The 22,349-nt window shown below is 39.3% G+C and overlaps 1 protein-coding gene across 1 annotated transcript; it reads right to left on the bottom strand.

The window, feature by feature from the left end:
• Positions 1 to 2,428: 2,428 nt before the first annotated feature.
• ZNF330 (zinc finger protein 330) lies at positions 2,429 to 22,183 on the bottom strand. The gene is made up of 10 exons (XM_061142397.1): positions 22,012 to 22,183; positions 19,999 to 20,130; positions 18,351 to 18,370; positions 18,178 to 18,248; positions 16,035 to 16,114; positions 13,201 to 13,327; positions 12,446 to 12,550; positions 7,510 to 7,556; positions 4,519 to 4,636; positions 2,429 to 3,080 (listed from the first exon to the last, which is right to left on the bottom strand). Exons 2-10 carry the CDS (start codon positions 20,116 to 20,118, stop codon positions 2,806 to 2,808), a joined length of 963 nt encoding a protein of 320 aa, XP_060998380.1. The 5' UTR covers positions 20,119 to 20,130; positions 22,012 to 22,183; the 3' UTR covers positions 2,429 to 2,805.
• Between the last annotated feature and the right edge of the window lie 166 nt (positions 22,184 to 22,349).

The raw sequence follows: 22,349 nt of genomic DNA, 5'->3' as shown, positions 1-22,349 counted from the left end.
CGCTAAGTTGTGTCCGACCCTTTGAGAACCCATGGATTGGGGTCATCAGATCCCCAGTCACTGAGACAGGATGCAAGATATTCCCCAGTGAATCCAGGAAAGAGGACAATTCCTGCTTCCGCGTTTGGTTCCCACGGTGTTTGTCCAGGGCTGCTGTAACACATGACCACAAACTCGGTGGCTTAAAACAGAAATGCCTTCTCTCACGGTCTAGGCGGCCAGAAGCCAGAAATCAAGGTATTGGCGGTGTTCCTTCTGGAGGCCCTCGGAGTGAACCTGCTCCAAGCTTCTCTCTGAGCTTCCAGTGGCTGCCAGCAATTCTCAGCATTCCTTAGCTTGTAGCTCAGTCCCTGCCTCCGTCTTCACGTGGCCTTCTTCCTGGTGTGTGTGTGTTCTCTCCCACCTTGGTCTTCTTTACCGTAACTGTGACCCCGCTGACTTTCAGCAAATAGGTACTGCCACAAGCACTACTTCTGGGTCTTATCACCCACTGCCATCAGCAAGCTAACTTTTCCAGTTGGTGGTGTTGAGTCACTAAGTCGTGTCTGCCTCTTTGCGATCCCATAGACTGCAGCACACCAGTCTTCCCTGTCCTTCACTATCTCCCCGAGTTTGCTCAAACCTGTGTCCACTGAGCCAGTGATGCCATCCAACAATCTCACTCTCTGTCACCCCCTTCTCTTCCTGCCCTCAATCTTTCCCAGCATCAAGGTCTTTTCTAATCAATCGGCTCTTCACATCAGGTGGCCAAAGTATTGGAGCTTCAGTTTCAGCATCAGTCCTTCCAATGAACATTCAGGATTGATTTCCTTTACAATAGTTTGTTTCCATTGTTAGATGTAGCCTCTTTTTAGGGGCCCTTGTGCCCCTATCAGCCCATGTCTTTATGGCCTTTCTATGGAACATAATCATCCAAAGATAAACCTATCCATTCTGGCATATCGGTTCCTCAGTCTTTTCATCCTTTCCTCCACCAGTGGCCACTCAACTTTTTTCAGAATTGGCCATTGCTTTTCCCATGTTTCTAGAAGCCACCCTAATAGTGAGTTCACATCTCCTGGGATCCTAACCAGGATGTCAAATCCTATTAAGATAGCTTATTTTTCAACCCAAAGACCCAATGTGGGTGCTATTATCGAGTTCTCCCCTTCCTAGTCAATACCTTCAGCTACCAGTCCCAAGCGTTCTCCTAATTCACCCAATACTTACAGGCCAATTCTTACAGCTCTGTTGGGGTACGGTCTGTCCCGTCTCATCAGGCCCAGCCTCTCGCTGGCTGAGTTTTGCTTAACCCTAATTACAGCTGCTCACCCTCATTCTAGGTCTTGTAGCATGGACACAAAGCAAGTCCTGAATCGGGGACAGGCTGCCTGGGGAAAGAGACCTGTGCATTCCCACCCAGCTTGGGAGTGGATTAGGGCTGCCTGCCCTTAACAGAGAAGTGGGCTGTGACTGCAGGCTCACGAAGCTCAGGAATCTAGTGAGGACAAGCCTTCAGCAGCATTCACTCAGATGTCGCCATCTCACTTGTCAGAGTCCTCAATTTTCCCAGTCCTTTGACCTTTGCAAAACAGACTGCCTTGATTGACAGCTGTCTTTTGAAGTTTATCCATTCAGACTACTAAGTCCTGGTTTGGTCCTCAGTGTTCTCAGTTCTCCTGCTGCAAGAGATGGAAGCTTTTCTGAATGCATCTAGAGGATCTCTGGCTTGCCACACCTGGTTTTCTACTGCCTGTTATTGCCCTCAACTGTTCATTACATTTCTATGGAGTAACAATGGCTCAGTAATAGCCATCTGACCCTGTTATCCTCAAGGCTACAATTTTCTCCATATTGTCAAATGCCAGCCAGTCCAATATTGCATTCCCTTCTATCACACCATCCCAATGCATCATCAGTGTAAACTGCAACCACTGGAATTTCTGCCAGCAACCATTCTCCACCCACCATGAATGACAGGGTCCAGCTGAATCACTCAGTGTCCACCACACGCTATTCATTTCTGGTACCTATCTCACATATTAGATAAAAAAATGACAATTTATACAAAAATTCCAGAATGCTTTCCAAAATAGGTTTAAAATAGTGTGAATAAGAAATTAAATGTCAAAAGTATATAAGTGAGATACTAGATTTATTCAAAGAGAAATCAAATTTCCTGGGTAAAACAGCTGTGTGATAATACTGGTTCTGTGTCTCTGAAAAATGGCTATATGGTCACCTTTGTCCATACATTTACATAAATAACAGGTATTGTTCAGGACACACACTCAATGAATCAATGGCTGAAACATCCATATAATGACTTAAGATAACATGACTGGTTAATGAAAATTTAGCATATAACATCTGACTTTTATCCTATGGACAAACAAGAAAAAATACAATAATTCATTTTACCCATTTCATTTTACAAAATCAGACAAAATGATTTTACAAGCAGCTTTTTTAATAAAAACAGCAATTTCATTTCAAACAAATATATTATCATCCTATTCCTTTACCCTATATATGTATTTAATTGGCAAACCTACTAGATTACAGAAATCAGTAAAAATCCAATCCATGATGCTTCAATTGCTTAGATCAATCATATTACATTTGAAATTCATTTTTCTTAGGTTAGAAGCCTGATTATCAGTTCCTATTAAAATGCTATGCCCTACTCCTTGTCCCAGTAAATGTGACAAGTCTGCACAAGGCTAAGTAACAGTATGTATAATACTTTTGAACATCCACACATGATTCATCAAGCACACACATCCCAGCTCCTAAGACAAGGTCATCAAAGGGCAAGCAGCTCTCCTAGTTCTCTTGTTCCTCATAGTGAGCATAGCCACTGGCATAGGTCCTTCCTAAATTCAAATTAGTAAACAAATCTGATGACTCAGCATCTGAATCTTTTCCACCTTCATCTTCTTCCTCTTCGTCATCTTCTGCTTCGTACTCATCTTCTTCCTCATCATGGTAGCTAGCACCAGCATACTTATTAGATGCAAGGTTCTTCCAATAGGCATCATACCCAGAAGCTCCATCTCCCTCTTCACCTCCAGTTTGCCTGCCAAATTTCAGGGAGCGTGCTACAAAACACAGATATGTACCGGCGTTTGATTAAATTCTCCAAATCCTCCACAACACACAAAATTATGTGAACCTGAGTATCTGCTTCTTACTCTCAAATGCAAAAGTTGGTCACATTGTCCTCATTTACTCACTTACAATTTAACTGGCAAGAAAGAAGACCTCAGGGCTTCCCTGGGGGCTCAGTGGTAAAGCATCCACTTGCCAATACAGGAGACATAGGTTCGATCCCTGACCTGGGAAAACCCCACATGCCACGGAGCAACTAAGTCCATGCTCCACAAATATTGAGCCCATGTGCTGCAACTACTGAAACCCATACTCTGCAACAAGAAGCCACTGCAATGAGAAGCCTGAGTAACGCAACTAGACAGTAGTGCCCGCTTGCTGCAAGGAGAGAAGAACCTGCGCAGCAATAAATAAATAAAACTTTAAAAAGAAAAAGAAAGGAGACCTCGGAAAAAACAATCGGTTCTATCCTACTCACAGTCTACATACACATCATATAAAACAAATGATAAACATGACTGTGTCATTTCATTAAATCTAGACAAAGCTGGAAAACAAAATAAGAATAGCATTTACATACATACATTAAATAAGGCACGTTAAGGTCTAAAAGGCCTTTGTTTGATTAATTAAAAGTGTGTTTTCAAATTATAGAACACTTGATTTCATGTCATTATATTCTTCTCAAAAGAACTATTTTGTAATTCAGATATCCTAGAAAATAAAGCCTGTCATTTCTTCTGCCTTACTAGCAAAACAAAGTTTAGTGCAAAAAATGATGTCTCGCCCTCACTGTGTAACTGTATCTTTGATTAAACAAACTACTGTCAGAGTCATTTAGAATTATGGTTCTATTCTGATACGTCTGGTAAAGAGTCAAATTCTCTTTAACAAAATTGTGAGCTGCATTATTGTAACCACGTTATAGTAGTTGCATTCCTTCATGGAAAAATTATATTAAACCATAAAACACATTCCTACAGTAGCAATGTATAACATAATAAGCACTGCTGCTCAAATATCAGACACCTAAGAATAGCTTCAAAATGAATTCCACCTTCCAAGTACTGAAGATTACCAGCACTTGAATATTAAGGATTTATTACTACACAATTATTTAACAAGGAAGCCCAAGCAAAAACAGACAAATCACTCTTTTTTGATCTTAAATTTCAGTATTCACTATGTCATTAACTGAAGCAAATGCCAAATATTGAAGTGAATGATGGTAAATTTCTTAAGTTAAATTTAAAAATTTTACCCACAATTTTCCAAGGCTATAAAATTCCATTTGCTTAGGAGAACACGTTCAGCTTCTCAAATATGAAGAAAAGGCAAAAACAAAAATAGAAAGAGGAAAAAAAGAAACAAATCTTGTCTATGCATTAAAACAAAATCATTCCAGTGTTATTTTAAGAAAAGCCTTACTTGACATGCTAAGATCCTTAGTTTCCTGAGTTTCGTGTCCACATTTAGGGCAGGGAGGCTGTTTTCCTTTTTCTTGCTTAAACACCTTGCTCCTTGTATGATCATCACAGAAACAAGCCTATATAGGAGGAATTAGGAAGTTAAATAAGTAATTCAAAAAACACAAGAAGACATCACTCAGTGTGTTTCTGTTGTTCAATCGCTAAGTCGTGTCTGACTATTTGCAACCTTATGACTGCAGCCACGCCAGGCTGCCCTGTCCTCCACTATCTCCTGGAGTTTGCTCAAACTCACGTCCACTAAGTTGGTGATGCCATCCAACCATCTCATCCTCTGTCACCCCGTTCTCCTCTTGCCCTCAATCTTTGCCACCATGCAGGTCTTTTCCAATGGACTCGGCCCTTTGCATAAGGTGACCAAAGTTCTAGAGCTTCAGCTTCAGCATCAGTCCTTCCAATGAATATTCAGGGTTGATTTCCTTGCTGTCCAAGAGGTTCTTAAGAGTCTTCTCCGGAACAACAATTCAGTTCAGTTCAGTCACTCAGTCATGTCCGACTCTTTGTAACCCTATGGACTGCAGCACACCAAGCTTCCCTGTCCATCACCAACGCCCAGAGCTTGCTCAAACTCATGTCCATCAAGTCGGTGATGATGTACAACTATCTCATCCTCTGTCGTCCCCTTCTCCTCCTACCTTCAATCTTTCCCAGCATCAGGGTCTTTTCCAGTGAGTCAGTTCTTCACATCAGGTGGCCAAAGTATTGGAGTTTTAGCTTCAACATCAGTCCTTCCAGTGAATATTCAGGACTGATTTCCTTTAGGATTGACTGGGGGTTTGATCTCCTTGCTGTCCAAGGGACTCTCAACAGTCTTCTCCAACATCACAGTTCAAAAACATCAATTCTTCAGCGCTCAGCTTTCTTTATAGTCCAACTCTCTCCTCCATACATGACTACTGGAAAAATCATAGCTTTGACTAGACAGACCTTAGTTGGCAAAGTAATGTCTCTGCATTTTAATATGCTATCTAGGTTGGTCATAACTTTTCTTCCAAGGAGCAAATGTCTTTTAATTTCATGGCTGCAGTCACCATCTGCAGTGATTTTGGAGCCCAAAAAAATAAAGTCTCTCACTCTTTCCAATATTTCCCCATCTATTTGCCATGAAGTGATGGAACCAGATGCCATGATCTTAAGTTTTCTGAATGTTGAGTTTTAAGCCAACTTCTTCCCTCTCCTCTTTCACTTTCATCAAGAGGCTCTTTAGTTCTTCACTTTCTGCCATAAGGGTGGTATCATCTGCATATCTGAGTTTATTGATATTTTTCCCGGCAATCCTGATTCCAGCTTGTGCTTCATCCAGCCCAGCATTTCTCATGATGTACTCTGCATGTAAGTTAAATAAGCAGGGTGGCAATATACAGCCTTGACATACTCCTTTCCCAATCTGGAACCAGTCTGTTGCTCCATGTCCAGTTCTAACTGTTGCTTCTTGACCTGCATACAGATTTCTCAGGACGCAGGTCAGGTGGTCTGGTATTCCCATCTCTTGAAGAATTTTCTACAGTTTGTTGTGATCCATACAAAGGCTTTGGCATAGTCAAGAAAGCAGAAATAGATGTTTTTCTGGAACTCTGTTTTTCTGGTACTTATGGCTGCAGTCACCATGCAAGGAATCACCATGCATGGAGCCAAAAAAAAAATAAAGTTTGGAATTCTCTTTTTCTGGAACAATTAGAAAGCATCAATTCTTCAGTGCTCTGCCTTCTTTATGGTTCATCACTCAATATTGCAAGGAAATTTAAAGATATACTTTGTTCAGGCAAAGGTAAGTTTTGTTGGGACTGGTAACATTCTTGATTTCAATTCCTTAAGGGAAAGGGTCTCTGCCAGAACTCTTCTGAACTATGACCTAAACACATGGCATAAAGTATACACAGGGTGAAACATGCAGACACATTTCTTCATAAATATGAGTATTCACAAAGACTCTGATGACATAATGGTGAACAGCTCATCCATCCACAAAGAGCACACAGTCTAACTGGAGACACATACAGGTGGAGAGGCAGTTACATGACATTATGCACTCAAAGGCCAGAGCAGAGGAGGAGCGCAAACCAGATCAGGGAATTCAGGAAAGACTTCCAGGAGACGTGATGTCTTAGCCGAGATCTAAGATACGGAGAACAGGGGCGCAGCAGGGTAAGCAAGATTGGAAGAGTGGTGTAAGGCAGAGGAAACAGCACAGACCAACTTGGAGAGGAGTTGGGAGAGAAGAGACATGACTAGGAGTAATTAATAAGAACCAGAGAAATTACTCTGAGACGAAGTGAATCAGGGTGCATCTGTTCAGTGATCCTTGACAAATGGAAATGTTGGAGACAAAGTGTAAGGAAGCAGAACATTATGGAAATCTTCACTTTCTTCAAACTCTACCAAGCAAGTGCATTTTGACATAAATTAAAATATTCTCCCATCATTTTGGTCAGAATGTTCTCCATAAATATAAGGTATGAAAACACTGAGCTAAGATTTAGGAGACCTGCACACTAGTGTCAAGACAACACAGGCCAACTGGATGAGTTCTGAAATGTCTCCAAGCTATCTCAACCTCATTCACAATCTCTACAAGAAAAGAATTAAAGTACATAATGCTTGCAGGCATGTGTGCTAAATTGCTTCATTTGTGTCCAACTCTTTGTAACCCTACAGACTGTAGCCCACCAGGCTCCCCTGTCCATGGGACCCTCCAGGCAAGAATACTGGAGTGGGTTGCCATGCCCTCCTCCAGCGGATCTCCTCAACCCAGGGATTGAACCTGCATCTCCTGCATTTCAGGAGGATTCTCTTACCACTGAGCCACCGGGCAAAACCACACATAAAGTTTAAGGACCCTTATAGATTTATTACAACTAAAAATATTCTAAGGGCTGGGGGGAAGATATGGGGATTAGAAACAAATCTAAAACTAAAAAATATAAAAGTATACCTTACAACGGAGACAGGAATGTTGACCAAGCCGATTGCATGAAACGCCTGTGGGGGAAAGTACATAATATCCAGATTCAAATTTGGAATGAAAACGTTATTTTCCACAGATTTGTACTTGTACTGTCTTATCTTAGATTAACTATCAACATTTTTTTTTTTTTGTCTCATCACTTGGAGGAAACAAAAAAAACAAGATGGAATTGCCAGCCAGAGGGAAGGAAACCAATGGTTGCACATCCCCTGGATTCTTTCACTATTACAACTCTAATTATCCTCTCATCGCCTTCCATTCCTCCAAAACCAGGAGGTGGCAAACGTCATTAGTGATATTTTAAAACCTGAAACGGTAAAACATCTTTTCTTCCCCATGACACTGGCTAGACTCTTCACTTAATGATATAATATTTCTATTTTTAAAAGAATACATCTCCATTAATATATATTATCTCCTGGTGGGATAGGCTACTGCCATTTTTTGCAAACTTCTGATATGAGAATAGAATACTTCAGGTGGAAAAGCGTGACTATGAAGAGAAATAATGTTCAAGTGGGCAGGAAAACAGATGGAAAAATCCCAAAATATTTTATCTCTATTTTAGTCAGTAAGCCACATTAATTTTGGTCATTATCTACAATTAATGCAAAAAATCTACACTTAAGTGCAAATATTTTGGAATAGCCAAAATGTCTGGCATATATTGAGTTATGTCAAAATACAGAAGACAAAATTAATTAAGAGTCCTATAGGAACAAGAAAATAAACTAAGCCTTACCCTGATACAGTGTAAACTATTAACTTTCAATTTACTCAGAGGTCTTGAAAAAAGAAAAGCAAACAAAAGAAATTTTATCTTTATAATTCAAATATTTGACCAGATATTTCTAACTTGGGGATTCTTTTACTTAAGTTTGCCTGGGTCATGGGGAGCTTTTTCAATCTGGACCAGGGAGTTATTTTTTTTAAAAACTCAAGGATAATTTCTCAGTTATGTGTATTATTATTGTTTCTGTCCAACCCTCCTGCTTTCTTTCACAGTAACACCACTAATTCAGATGGATTTGTATTACTTGTCCTAAGTGCTAACAGTAAACGTAAAAATCAACTGAGTCCTCACTATATGTTAGATATATATAAGCAAATCAAATTACTCCTATAATAACTATATTGTTTCAGTCTGTGAAGGAAAAAGCCTGAAATCTCAATCATCTCTACTTGAAGATATGCCCAGAGTTCTTAGGTTCAGTCTTCATTCAGTCAAAAAAAGGATTATTTCCATGTCCTGGCTATTATAAACAGTGCTGCAATGAACACTGGGGTCCACGTGTCTCTTTCAGATCTGGTTTCCTCAGTGTGTATGCCCAGGAGCAACCTAGATGCCCATCAGCAGATGAATGGATAAGGAAGCTGTGGTACATATACACCATGGAATATTACTCAGCCGTTAAAAAGAATTCATTTGAATCAGTTCTAATGAGATGGATGAAACTGGAGCCCATTATACAGAGTGAAGTAAGCCAGAAAGATAAAGAACATTACAGCATACTAACACATATATATGGAATTTAGAAAGATGGTAACGATAACCCTATATGCAAAACAGAAAAAGAGACACAGAAGTACAGAACAGACTTTTGAACTCTGTGGGAGAAGGTGAGGGTGGGATGTTTCAAAAGAACAGCATGTATATTATCTATGGTGAAACAGATCACCAGCCCAGGTGGGATGCATGAGACAAGTGCTCGGGCCTGGTGCACTGGGAAGACCCAGAGGAATCGGGTGGAGAGGGAGGTGGGAGGGGGGATCGGGATGGGGAATGCGTATAACTCTATGGCTGATTCATATCAATGTATGACAAAACCCACTGAAATGTTGTGAAGTAATTAGTCTCCAACTAATAAAAATAAATAAATAAATAAATAAATTTTTTTAAAAAATGCAATCAGCATGTAATTAAGAAATATTAAATTTTAATATTGCCTACTTCCAGCTGTATAATGATGGACTAACTCATATGTGTCTCTATAAATATTTTTTTCAAAGAAGCTGAATTATATCTTTGAGAATCTACTGAAAAATCTTAATTTTAACTAAAAATGTCCATATTTCATATATCTTTTATTCTTAAAAGTAGTACTCCATACATAAAAGTTATGGTATACTTGTCTAGAATTTAATCTCTGCAACATTGAATTGCTAAAGGGCATGAGAAATGCTGGTGAGTGTATTGTAAGAGGTTAAATTACAATACAGATATGTTCAGCCAATAGATGGGAGATTCATTTCCTATATCTAGCATCCAGGTGTGACAAGTCAAGAATATTGGGCCCTGATTTCTCTCAATCTGAAGGACTGATAAATGGAAAGAAAGGGACACTATAACTCTTGAAGTTAAAAATTAATAAGCATGAGAAATAAAATGCTGCCAAAAATATTACAGAATTCTAAATAAAAGAGAAATCTCATTTTCTTGCCTACAGTAGTAAATAACAGATTTGGAGATACTCAAACTTGAGTTTTAACTTTTAGTTAAAGTCAAATAAAAACACACTTTTTCAAAAAAAAAAAAAAAAAAAAGGATTATTGTTTAGTCACTCAGTAGGGTCCAACTCTCTTGAGACCCCATGGACTGTAGCCCACCAGGCCCCGCTATTCATGGGATTTCCCAGGCAAGAATACCGGAGTGGGTTGCCCTTTCCTTCTCGAGGGGATCTTCCCAACCCAGGGATAGAACCTCTGTCTCCTGTTTGGCAGAGGGATTCTTTACCATTGAGCCACAGGGAAGCCCCTCAAAAACACTGTACACCCCTTTCAAATACAGGACCAGAAGACACAGTGAAAGTACCAAGGGCCTAACCCAATCTCCCTGTGCGCCAAGCACTCCTCATACACTCTTCCCCATCCCCACCAGCTGAGCTTCTGACATGCCACAAAGACACAACTTAAGAAATTCACTGTTGTCTATCGCACCCTCACCTTCACCTTTTGGAACCCAAACCATTCTGATGGGACGTGGCCCTGCCAGCCTTCTGCTAACTACCTCAGCCCCCCACACAGGCACTCCAGTTCTCTGTCCTGTTAATTTTTCTCCCCAAGAATTAAAATCTTGAGTTTATAATAGAAAATGCGTTTCTTCCAGATTCTAAAAAATATTGTGACTTTTCTAGTTTTAGACTGGGGAATGGTTTTCTTTTTAAATCTACTTCTATGTTTTCAGAGTATTTTAAAAGAAAGCAGGTTTGGATACATCAAAGACTACTGATAATAAGCCACTTAAATTAGAGGCCCCCAGGCCATTTTCATTATTTGAAAAAATAAAGGCAGAGTACACACGTGTGGGGATTTTTTTTTCCCCTCAAGACATTCTTCCTACTGGTTATGCAAGTAAAATAAGTACTTGAAAGAATTCCCATATTTTCCCATTCATAGTTGGAAGTTCAAATCCAAAAATGATGAGATACGACCAGTGAGGGAGTAGAAACAAACTATCTTTGGGGCTTATGTGTATGATTAGGGCAATATTTCAGAGCATGTATTTCAAGGAGTGAATGGCAACTGGCAAAGGAAGAATGACAAAGAAAAAATAAAGCAATGAAAAAAAGTAAAGAAAGAGGATAAATTACACTAAGCCAAAGAAACCTGTGAATCTACAATGAGAATGACTTTAATATGAGGTATCAAATGGTAACAGATTTATATTAAAATCCCTTCATTATTCAGTATCTTTATTTTTCCTTTGTCTTTTACTAAATCACTAAAACTTTATCCCTCAAAGTTGCCTGTCTTTGGGTTTAAATACTATAAAATACATAAAGCTCCCAAGTTTCAAATAAAATATTTCAATTTTTATATTATACATTCTACACAAGTCTAGGAACACCTCAAAAATGCTAACTACTTTGACATGTCCCTTTAATCTTTTGAGATTTTCTTTATAAATGCTGTGAGAATTACATATGTGTCTGGACATGTGTGTTAGACTGATGACTTATCAACTTTATAGATGTTATAGATGAGTGTAAGGATTAGCATTTTATAGCAGAACAAGAACCAAATTCATGAGAGTGAATCTGGAATTTCAGCCTTTCCTACAATGGTGTCTACTATTTACTTAGGGCTTTCTAAGTACCCTTAGAAAGGGTACCATCCTGATGCTTCATATGGATTTTCTTCTCAGTTAACTCTTTGAAAAAATCAGCATCTTCCTTTTAAAATATAACAAAACTCAGATTTAGAAAGATTTGTTAATTTGCCCCAAAACATATGGTCCAAAAGTAGAAATCAAGTAATGTTTGAATCTAAAACTTAAGCTTTTGAAAAACTGACAAGAGTAAAAATACAATGCAATCTTATCTGTAAAGATGATGCCATGAACCCATCAGTAACATTGGTTCTCAAACTGGAATATACATGAGAATTATGGGTACAGGCTAAATACAGATGCCTGGCCCCCACCACAGACTTAAAATCTCCAAGGATGAGGCTTGGGCACCTCCATTTTCTAAAAACCTCCACAGGTGTTTCTAATGCAGACTCCTGTCTAAAAGTCACTGGAACCAAAGCAGGAACAAACTAGGGGTTGAACCACTTATTTGGGGACATCTGAAAACAGGGTGGTGGAGAGGGGCTAGTTACTATAACTTGGAAGTGAAAACACCATTTAGTACTGAGGATCAGGAATTCTACGAGCCCTGCAAGGCCTGATCAATCCCACAAAGTGAAGAACTGGCCCAACTAAAATGCAACCGGCACCACTATTGGAAAACAATGGACTATGTGTGTTCTGAATTTTTTCTACAAGCAGAAAATAGATGCTGAATTAAATTACAGTACATAAGAGGCCACATGAAAAACCAGATTCCTTTTCCAGTAAGTTTAACACTTATACTATTAAGAATCTTAGGTATAAAGAACATGTAACATATTAAAAACTTACATTTAAATGTTTCCGCTTCTAAAACCTGGCAGCTGGCTTGATGTTCAAACTGATCATCTTCACAGAGAAAGTTATGGCAAAAAGAACAACTGAAAATTCTGCCTCCTATTGGATTAAAGAACAAAACCCACAAATGTAAATATAATAAAGTTTAATTAAAAAAATTCTCATCTATAAAACTGCTCAGAAAAGATGGCAAGTTATCACAGATGTATACCAAAATAGCACAGCAATTTTTGTTCTGGTAAAAGCTACAAAGAAAACTAACCAACTGAACCAAACAAGAGTGAACTCCCACTATGTCCTGGCTCCGAATACAATAAACGAAATGCTAAGAGACACTTCCTCTCCGGTACTAACTCTCCTCCCTACCTGCCTTAGTAGACAATCCTAGCACTGCCTCTTAATGTTGCTATGCATAAATCCTTTTTCCAACTAAAGTTTACCTGGTCCCCAACCGTTCTGGCACCAGGGGCAGGTTTGGGGATGCGGGGGGATGGTTTCAGGATGATTCAAGCACATTCCATTTATTGTGTGCTTTATTTCTAATCTCAAGCTCCTGATCTGACAGGAGGTACCAGTCTGTGGCTCGGAGGTTGGGGATCCCTGAACTCAACTGATAATGGAAACAGTGCCAATACTTAGGATTGATAGTATCCTGTTAAAAAAAAAAAATCATAAACAAGAGCATCTAGAATGTTTCATGGTCATCCTTCACTTCCAGCAAAGCTCATCACTTGTATGTAACCACTCACCGTGGTCCCACACACCCCGTTCACATTCCACACACTCAGCATCGGTAAGCGGGCAGGCACAGGCATGCGTGCTGAGACATTTCCTCCCATGACAGACCCAAGCTTCACAGAAGTCACATATTGCACCCTGCAACCAAAGAACACAAAAAATTAATCTTTGCCACAGGACTGGCTACAACCATTGTTTAACCAAAGGCTACCACCAAAATTATATGCATTCAGCCACTCATCAACATTCAGTGACAGAGTGACTGCATTTAAAAATGTACTGCTTTCTCTAACCCAAAATTAAACAAGGTTCCCTGAACATCCAACTTCTTCACCAATAGCTATTTACAATATACAAATCTAAGCTACAAATCCAAAGAAAAAGAAGCAGGAGGGAAACTATACACGTACTCTAAATATCAATCGTTAAAATAAGTCAAAGAGTAGATAGTGTTGTCGTCAAACTGAATTTTAAATTAAATGAAGTCTAGAGCCCACAATTCAAACATCCCTGTCCTATAGCAACTCTGGTAACTAAACTGAACTTTTGCAAATATTAACATTTCTGACTTAAGAAAGATCCTTATCTGTGTAATTTATAACATAATCACATAACTTTTCTAGAACAACAGAGAAAATGTTAAATTTCTGTCACCATCTTTTTTCTTTTAAAGCAACTTATGTTTTAAATGCCCAGTGGCTCAGTGGATAGAGTTCGCCAACCAACACAGGAGACACAGGAGATGCAGGTTTGATCCCTGCACTGGGAAGATCCCCTGGAGTAGGAAACGGCAACCCACTCCAGTGTTCTTGCCTGCAACATCCCAAGGACAGAGGAGCCTGGCAAACTACGGTCCATGAGGTCACACAGTGTCAGACATGACTGAGTGACTGAACACACACACAGCACATATTCTAAATCATTAATACATTTCTTTGTAGAAAAAAAACTGAAGTAAAACACGCTACTAAATGACAAGGTAATACGACTCCAATCCTCTATCAAGATAAGACTGTAAGACTATGCCTTTCGATGGCACAATGACATCTACAGGACACTAAGAGCCAGGAAGACTGAACATTGAGAAAATGGGACTGAACGGTGTTTCCTTCACAGGCGAGGAGGGACGGGGCATGAGGCAAGTGCCAGAGCTACGTTAGAGAGGAGCTGTGATTTAAATCCAGGTCTTCTGAACCTCAACGTTCAGTGTCGCCTTCAATTCTATTCAAGGCTCCGTTAACAAAAGTGGTAAAGAGCAAATAGGAAGAATGTTTTGGACTTGTAAAAATAGATTACCAGTGTGGATAACAAATCCTCAAATGTTAACTCAGAGTTCTAGCAAGAGAGAGATGACACATTAACCTGGGTAATCCAGGGGAGTTAAACAGATAATTCACAAACAACAGGGAAGGGCGTAAAAAGGCATCAAGGGATAATACACATTTACCCCTAGACCTGAAGCGATACAGACATGGGAAAGAAGAAGGCTCTAGAACCACAAGAGAGAGCCGTACGGGGAGGACTACCTATTCAAATAGAGGAGACCAGGACAACACGGTAGGGAGAAAGCCGAAAGAATAAACACCCAGATCATAATTTCCTCCCCTCGTCAGCCCCTCCACGGGCTGACGCCAAAAAAAAGCCGCAAGTAAGAAAGTCACCGATCCAGTTCACACACACAGGTCAGGCTCCCATGGCAAATCAGGCTGGAGAAGAGTGAAGGGAGAGGGAATCTTAACTGGCAAATAGAAAATGGCCAGAAAATCACTGTTCTAGGACTCAGAGCTAACAATGCATGATTTTACTTAACTGTATTCTTTATATAAGAGATCATTCACACTCACACAATTCAGTGAATTAAAAAAGTAGTAATTTGATAAATCTAGACATACCAAGGAAGATTACAACAGCTTCTGAATAAAGGCAACACTGACAATCCTATACTTAAAGAAGAATTTTCACAAGATGATTATAATTCTAATTCTTACTTCTGTAAGACATGCACACTTGAAAAATGTAAAGGTCTGCTTCATGATGAAAAATTATGTGTTCCTGGAAAATTGCTATTTATATTCTATTTTAAATATTATATTCCTCATGGACTGACATTTGGAACTGAGCATAAATTAATACAATAGAATATAGTAAAAAGGGACAAAAGGATAACATCTTTTAGTGGAAAAAAAAGCAAAATGCATCACAGGACACAACTGTTTCTATTATTTAAAACAATGAACTTCCTTTGACAATTCTACGTCATGAAAGATAACTACATGCAATGAAGTACATATGTCTATATGTACTGAAGAGCAAAACTCCGTTAACTACATACTCTTTTTTTGAAATGTAAAGCTTTAAAAAAACAGTTAATCATAGGTTGTTTTGGAACTTAGGTTGCTTACTCAACCAAAAGCTTGAATCTTAATTTAGCAGAACTTTCAATATAGAGAGGGCTTCCCTGATGGCTCACAGTAAAGAATCTGCCTGCAATGTGAGAATAATATATGGTTGACGTCTTAATAATTAAGACACGTTAAAAAGGCCCCACTGACGAATTGTTGTTTGGGTCCATATTAGCTGAGTTTTCATTCCTTGTACATCTCCCAATAAGAAAGAAGGAAGCAGTCTGTACATTTCCCAGTAAGAAAGAAGGAAGTAGCCAAAAACAAGTGGAGAATAAGTGAAAATCATACAAAAACATGCCAGGTAATCCAGATAACTCCAGACTAACTGAACCAAGGGCCAAAGCAATACCATTTGGGAAAAAATAACTGCATATTGGTAAGAATGCCTTCTCCATCTCCTTGGAAATCTACAGGTCTAAAAGATATGAAAAGAAGCTTACCACCATGGCAAGGCCAGTACTGTAGACACCAGCATGCTTTATGACACAGTCTGAAGACTTCATCATGCACTTTGTTTTCCCTAGCAAAGAAATGAATTTTCACTATTAGTCTTACAAAGTGGTCCGTGTAAACATTCACTAATTCCTCTTTTTATCTAGCCCAAGTTCCTATGGAAATAATTTGAAAATAGAGACTAGCACTGTTTACTGCTTACATAACTGAGAAAAGAAAATGGATATAACTGAGATCTCAACAGAGTCCGATCTTTTCAGATTAGGAATTTATATACTACTTCATGTTTGCAGTAAAATCAGAAATTAAAGGTTATGCTTTCTTATCTAATGATCACTAGAACAGTTTAAAACCTTGTGAATTTTCAGATGAATAAAGAGATTTCAAAGTGATGTGCACATTTTATAATTCACAATAAAAGCAGTCTGATTTGAAGGGACTGCTTCTTTCCATAGAACATCTCAAACCAAATATAAAATAATAACTATGCAAATTACCTAGTTCATTTTTTATGTTTATCCACAGTTAAAAATTTATAAACATAGCTCCCAGGTAAGCATTCTTCCAAAATAATTGTCAAATAGTGTCCAAGGGAGCACAAAAACTCAAGAACACAGTGATAAAGCAAAAAATCACAATACAGCCACAAGAGTTCTGATCTAGCAGCAAATTAGCAATCTGAAACACCATCAGGAAATTCATTTATCACATGCCATGAGAGGATTAATGGTGACATACTAATCACACATCTCAGACACCACAAAGTGGAACATGGAAGAAACAGAAGACTCTCGATTTTCCATTACCCTGATTACCTAGGAAACCAAGCTAGACAAGAGGAAACAGGAAGAAAAAGAAACTGGAAATGAGGGGCAGCAGTGCCCCAACTGTTCCATGTCCAACACTAAGGGCAAGAACTAGTGAGCAGGAGATGCATATGCATCCATGCATAGCACTACAGACGCTGAAGACAGGCGAAGGGCCTCGCCAGAGTGTAGCTCCGTCTTCTCCACAATCTATTATATTTTTGCATTCTACATCCATTTGTCTTCGTGAATAAAGATATAGAACCAGCAGCTGATGGGTTTATCTAGGTTAGTGTTCTCTTTTCCATTAATTACAGACTTCAAAGACGTCTTTGGAAGCTGGAACTACACCGGAAATATTCAGGGCTGTGGCCCTAAGCCTTCCTAACTTTCTGCAACATTATCCTGCATAAACACATTTAAATGAGCATATCTCAAATAGTTTCACCTGAAACTATCATCCCATAACCAAAGGGGAACCTGTGTTTAAACAAAAGTTTGGGGGATGGTTCTGGAGTGAATACAATTAATCAGGCTTCCTTACTGGAGGTCTTCAGAATCTTAAACACATACACAGGTAACAGAATTCTCCCAGATGGCAGTGAGGGGAACATACAGTATGTCTCAAATGTATGCACTGCTTGAAAAAATACCTATTAATATGCCAAGTGTTCTGTGGAAGACTATTTGGGAAACAGCAATCTTGTTGTTCTATGAACTACTATATAGTTTTACTCTGAACAATCATTCACTCTGAATAAAAATGCATTAAGTACATGGCTTAGGAACTCTATTCCACTTACTTGGGAATACATGTGAGGAAACTCAAGAATCATACACTGAGAACCAAATAAGAAAACAAGTGTTCACAAAAACCAGCACCAGATAAATGTTCAATAAAATTATGTTCAATGGTCTAACCAACACACTGCAGGCAGTACCAGCAGGAATCAAGTTAGAAGCCCAATGCGCTATCCGTCAATCAAGTTAGGGAAGTAAACAGAAGATATCAACAAGACTAAAACAGCATAAAGAAAAGTTCAGGATCACCAGATCTTATCAGTCTGAAATTTAATCTTTTCATGTTTAAAACAACATACATGGTACCTAAACTGTGTCTTAATTATTTTTCCAGCGTGACATCAGAGATAAAAACCAAGATGTGATAGTTTTCTGGTAGGCCAAATAACATTTTATGTTATCTTATTAACAGTAAGCATAACATTACTGTAAATGATAATGATGAACCCACAGGTTCAAACTGAATAAATACCAAATAAATTCGGAGTAAAAGAAAAGGCACGCGTTTTCACCATACACTTACCACACTGTGCACAAATCGGTACCTTCTGTACAGAATTACAAAAGTAGCAGAACGCTCTATTCTTCTGCCGCCTTGTCATGTAAAAGAAAAGTTTTAAATACAGTCAATACCGATAAAAGGTCCGTCTATTATTACATATAGATAGAAAAAAGATAGAAAAACAAATAATTTACCTCTGACATTTGTCACATTCCTGTAAAATATAAAAACATAACATTAATCTTTCTACTGGATGAAAACTGCAAAGTTACTTGCATTATAAAGAATATCCTATTTTTCCATGTTAAAATGTAAGTGACACTTGCTCAAAAGCCCATGTATACCAGCATCTACACATACTTTAACAACAAAGGTATGCTATTGGGCATACCACACTAGAGAAAGAAGTGGCATTTTCACAAAAGAGGCTAAAAACAGTAGTGGTCTGTTTTTTGAATTTTTTTTTTTTAAGTTATCAGAAAAATAATACAGAATGATACAAGAAACAGTAGGGAACACAGTATGTTGAAGCTCACAGAAAATCCAGCATTCTGAATATGGTACTAAGAACTACACAATCTGGCCTCCGGTCACTTTTCAAACTTCGTTGGCCTATTCTCTTTAGATTCAAGTCACTATTTGCCAGTTGTTCTCAAAATATGTCTTGTATTCTTTCTTTTCCATGTCTTACTTATTCTAATACATCTCCCTGAAAGTACCTCCTCACTCCTTTACTTGCTGCAAGCTCTGGTGATGATCCCACCTCCTCTATGAGCTGAGCCCCAGCCCCATATTCATCTTTTAGCAACTCTCACTCCTTGTAAACCTTAGTCCCAATTGTACCTTTTCTGCAGCACTTACCAAAGTCTAGCCCTCACTGCATCTATTTATGGATGAGACATTTCTTCTTTTGTCTTCCTTCTCTTCTCTAGAAATGACCCTGGCACAGAGAAAGGAGTGCCCACTGTCCTATTTATATTACGTAACCTTGCTCCTCCTCACCCCCCAACCCAGTCATAAATGTCGGTTAACCCAGGGATGGCACCCACCCAAGACCAACCTATCAGAGCTCTTTCCCTCTCTTAGGACAATATGTGATGTAACATGCAAGCTATAAACCCAGTGGTTATGAACCCACATGAAATAAAACAATCTGAGAAAATGGAACTAGATAAAACAAAGGGACAGAACTAGAAGCTGTTCCAGGTTCCAGCTGTTCCTGCATCCCGGCTACATCCTTGTCTTTCCATTATTCATTCAATCAACTCTATTTCTCCCTGGAGTTACTTAACTTGGATTTCTGTCATTTATAAACATTAGGTAATACAGAAAACAACGGAGCCCTCAGCTTGTGGAAACAGAGACTGTGTCATTCATCTATGTATCCTCCATAATGCCTAAAATAGCACAGAGCCCGTACACAACAAACATTTGAGGAATTAAGTCATATTAAGCATTTCATAAATGTTTGATGAAACAAAAGTACACATAAAAAGGAATGGGAAGAGAAAAAGTAGAGGTGTGCAAATCCGAGTTTTGGGACAGCGCAGAGAAAACATGGTCCCAGGAAGCGATGAGGTAATGATGACATATGGGGAAAAGGTTCCGATTGATTAACAGGATAAATTGAGGAAGGCGTACTAGGTTAGAGAGGCTGGAAAATGTCACACAGTTCCTAGTATGTATTCTTGATCAATACAATAGTAGCCAAGATAATATGACAAGTTTTATGAACAAAATCAAACAAAACTCAACTGCTATTCGGTGTTAATGAAAACAACAGACATGCCTTTAACACAGATTTACATAGTTTTTTCAACTGAGAACCAAAAAACCCATTACCATTGACGCATTGCATGGATGTTTAGCTAAATCTATGGTGCTTCTTGATGCTCTTAGCTGTTTTTCACGTTCCCGGCGGTTCTCTGCCTTCTTCCTTGCACCAGTCTTTTTTTTAGGCATTTTCCCTTCTTTCTACACAAGCAAGCAGAGAAGATATAATTGCCTTGTTGTGTTTGCTATTTTAAAGAAACTAAGGAGTAGCAGAATGAAATGTTCTAATTCTCATTAAATTTTAAACTCAGCTCTGCCATTTTGATGGTTAAGCACATTTTAAGCCTTTATGAAACATTAAGCATACATCATTCCAAATAAAATAGATGGCTTTAAAAAAACAAAGAACTTACTTGTATTATCAAACAGTTCTAAAAAATGTAAATGTCAAAAGATTTATCCTAACAGCCGAAATGGTTTTCTTTCCCACAGAGAAGCTTCTATGCTAAATAATATTCTTTAAAAATTACTCTGTACCAAGTGAACAAAATTATTAGGAATGTATCATTTAAAAGTATATTATTTATCCAGCTTATTTCACTTTTTAAGCTATATATTCAGATAACCTGATGCTGCCACGACTTCAACTATGTCTAATTTCTCCCACATAATACCTAGGTAAAATATCCAATAGTCAAAAAAAAAAAAAAAAATCCAATAGTCATGTCACAAGACATCAACTACAAAGACAAACTATCCTTTCTGAAAAAATATTAAAGGCATCTGAATCAATTTGACTCCTTGAAAGCTGCCTTTCCTTACACTTTTACCTGCAGTGAGCATGTAATTTTAACTTCATACTTAAGAGTATGTGCTTACCACACATCAAAATAAGGACTTTAAAACTGGCTTTTATCAGGTAGTTGAAGGAACCACAACAGTTAGAAAAAACAAGATTTTAACAAATAACACATTTTTATTTGGCTTTTTCATCCCATCTGAATACCACAGGGTCCCTGAAAATTCCAGTTCTATCTTTCTTGACAAGGTTTGCCTCCAGCCCTTTGAGGACAAATTAAGCACTTAATAAATGGAAAGATACACAAACGAGTCCACATGCTTGCTTTGAAAGAGAAACTTAAACTTCCTAGTATTCTTCAAACTACATACACTTTTTAAAAACCGTCTTTCCTAAGAGTGGTTCTCAAAAATTATCTGGAAATCTATAAAAGAACAGGCTATATAGAACAGGCTCTATCCAAGATCTACAAATCCGAAACCTCCAAGCATGGTTTCAAGTTTCACGGCGACTGACACACAACCTCCATGAAGGGAAAAATATTCAAAGAAAGCGGAGTCGTGTCCGTGATACAGGGAGAGAGTTCTAAGAAAGCACACCTCGACATTTATGTTTCTCAACACAGTACCGCAAAAATCACACACCAGCTTGTGCCTGGAACAGGACTAAAGCCATTCAAAGTTTTTCTACTTTTTGGGTTTCAACTCTAACGCTGGAATGCCCAATCAATAAATCATGTGGTGGTTAGTTGCGCCTTAAAAACATCGACAAACCAGGCCAAGAGGTTTAGTGGGTGGTGATGTGACGTAACATCCAAGTCCACTAGGTCACCCTTCCAATATTTAAAGTGACAAGATACAGAGTGAAAAAACGTGTACTGCCCTCGCCAAATGAGCTCCGAAAATAATCACAAGGTGTTCGTTCACCGGGTGAAATTTTCTGCGTCCCTAGGGGTGAATCCGCTGGGAAAGTTGAGCCTCATTTTCTCCCCTCCAGTTTGTTTTGTAAACTTAAAAACTGAATTCTGTTCTCGGCTTTATACGGTATTAAGCCCTTCTCCAGGAAGGGTCCCACTTCTTCAGGATGTGGCCCGTGGCGTGAAATGAAGAAACAGGCCCCAGGGGGTCACTGCGGCTTGGGAGGCAAAGCCTGCAGCAGGACTGGAGGTGCGGGGGGCGTCCAGGGGAGACGAGGCGGCGGTGCCACGCGGCGGGGGAAACCGACGGCCGTCCCCGCCCGCGGGGCACCCTCCCTCGCGCGCGCTCCGGGCGGACCTCGCTCACCCTCGCGGGGAGGCCGGACTCACTCCGGGGGCCGGGGGGCAGGGAAGGGCGTGAAGCCGGCCGGCGGCGGCAGCAGCTCCAACGCGCGAACCACGACTCTAGGAGAAAATGCTACTAAACCCGGAGAAACGCGGACAGAAGCGCTTACAGATACTAGGAGCCGGACCGGACGTCCTCTGACGTCAGCAGCGTCCTTACGGCTGCACGTCGATAGAAGAGGGCCCGCCCACTTCTGTTCGCTCCACCCCGTCCCTGCCCCTCCCGCGGGGGGCGGGGCTCCCAATGCCTTGCAGAGAACCTGGGATGTGAGGAAAAAGGGGAACAGAAGGAGAAAAGTG

Source organism: Dama dama, chromosome 5 (assembly GCF_033118175.1).
Source record: "Dama dama isolate Ldn47 chromosome 5, ASM3311817v1, whole genome shotgun sequence".
In the NCBI taxonomy this organism is placed as follows: domain Eukaryota; kingdom Metazoa; phylum Chordata; class Mammalia; order Artiodactyla; family Cervidae; genus Dama; species Dama dama.
The sequence above is the reverse complement of the archived record's forward strand: the minus strand, read 5'-3'. Positions and strand labels throughout refer to the sequence as shown.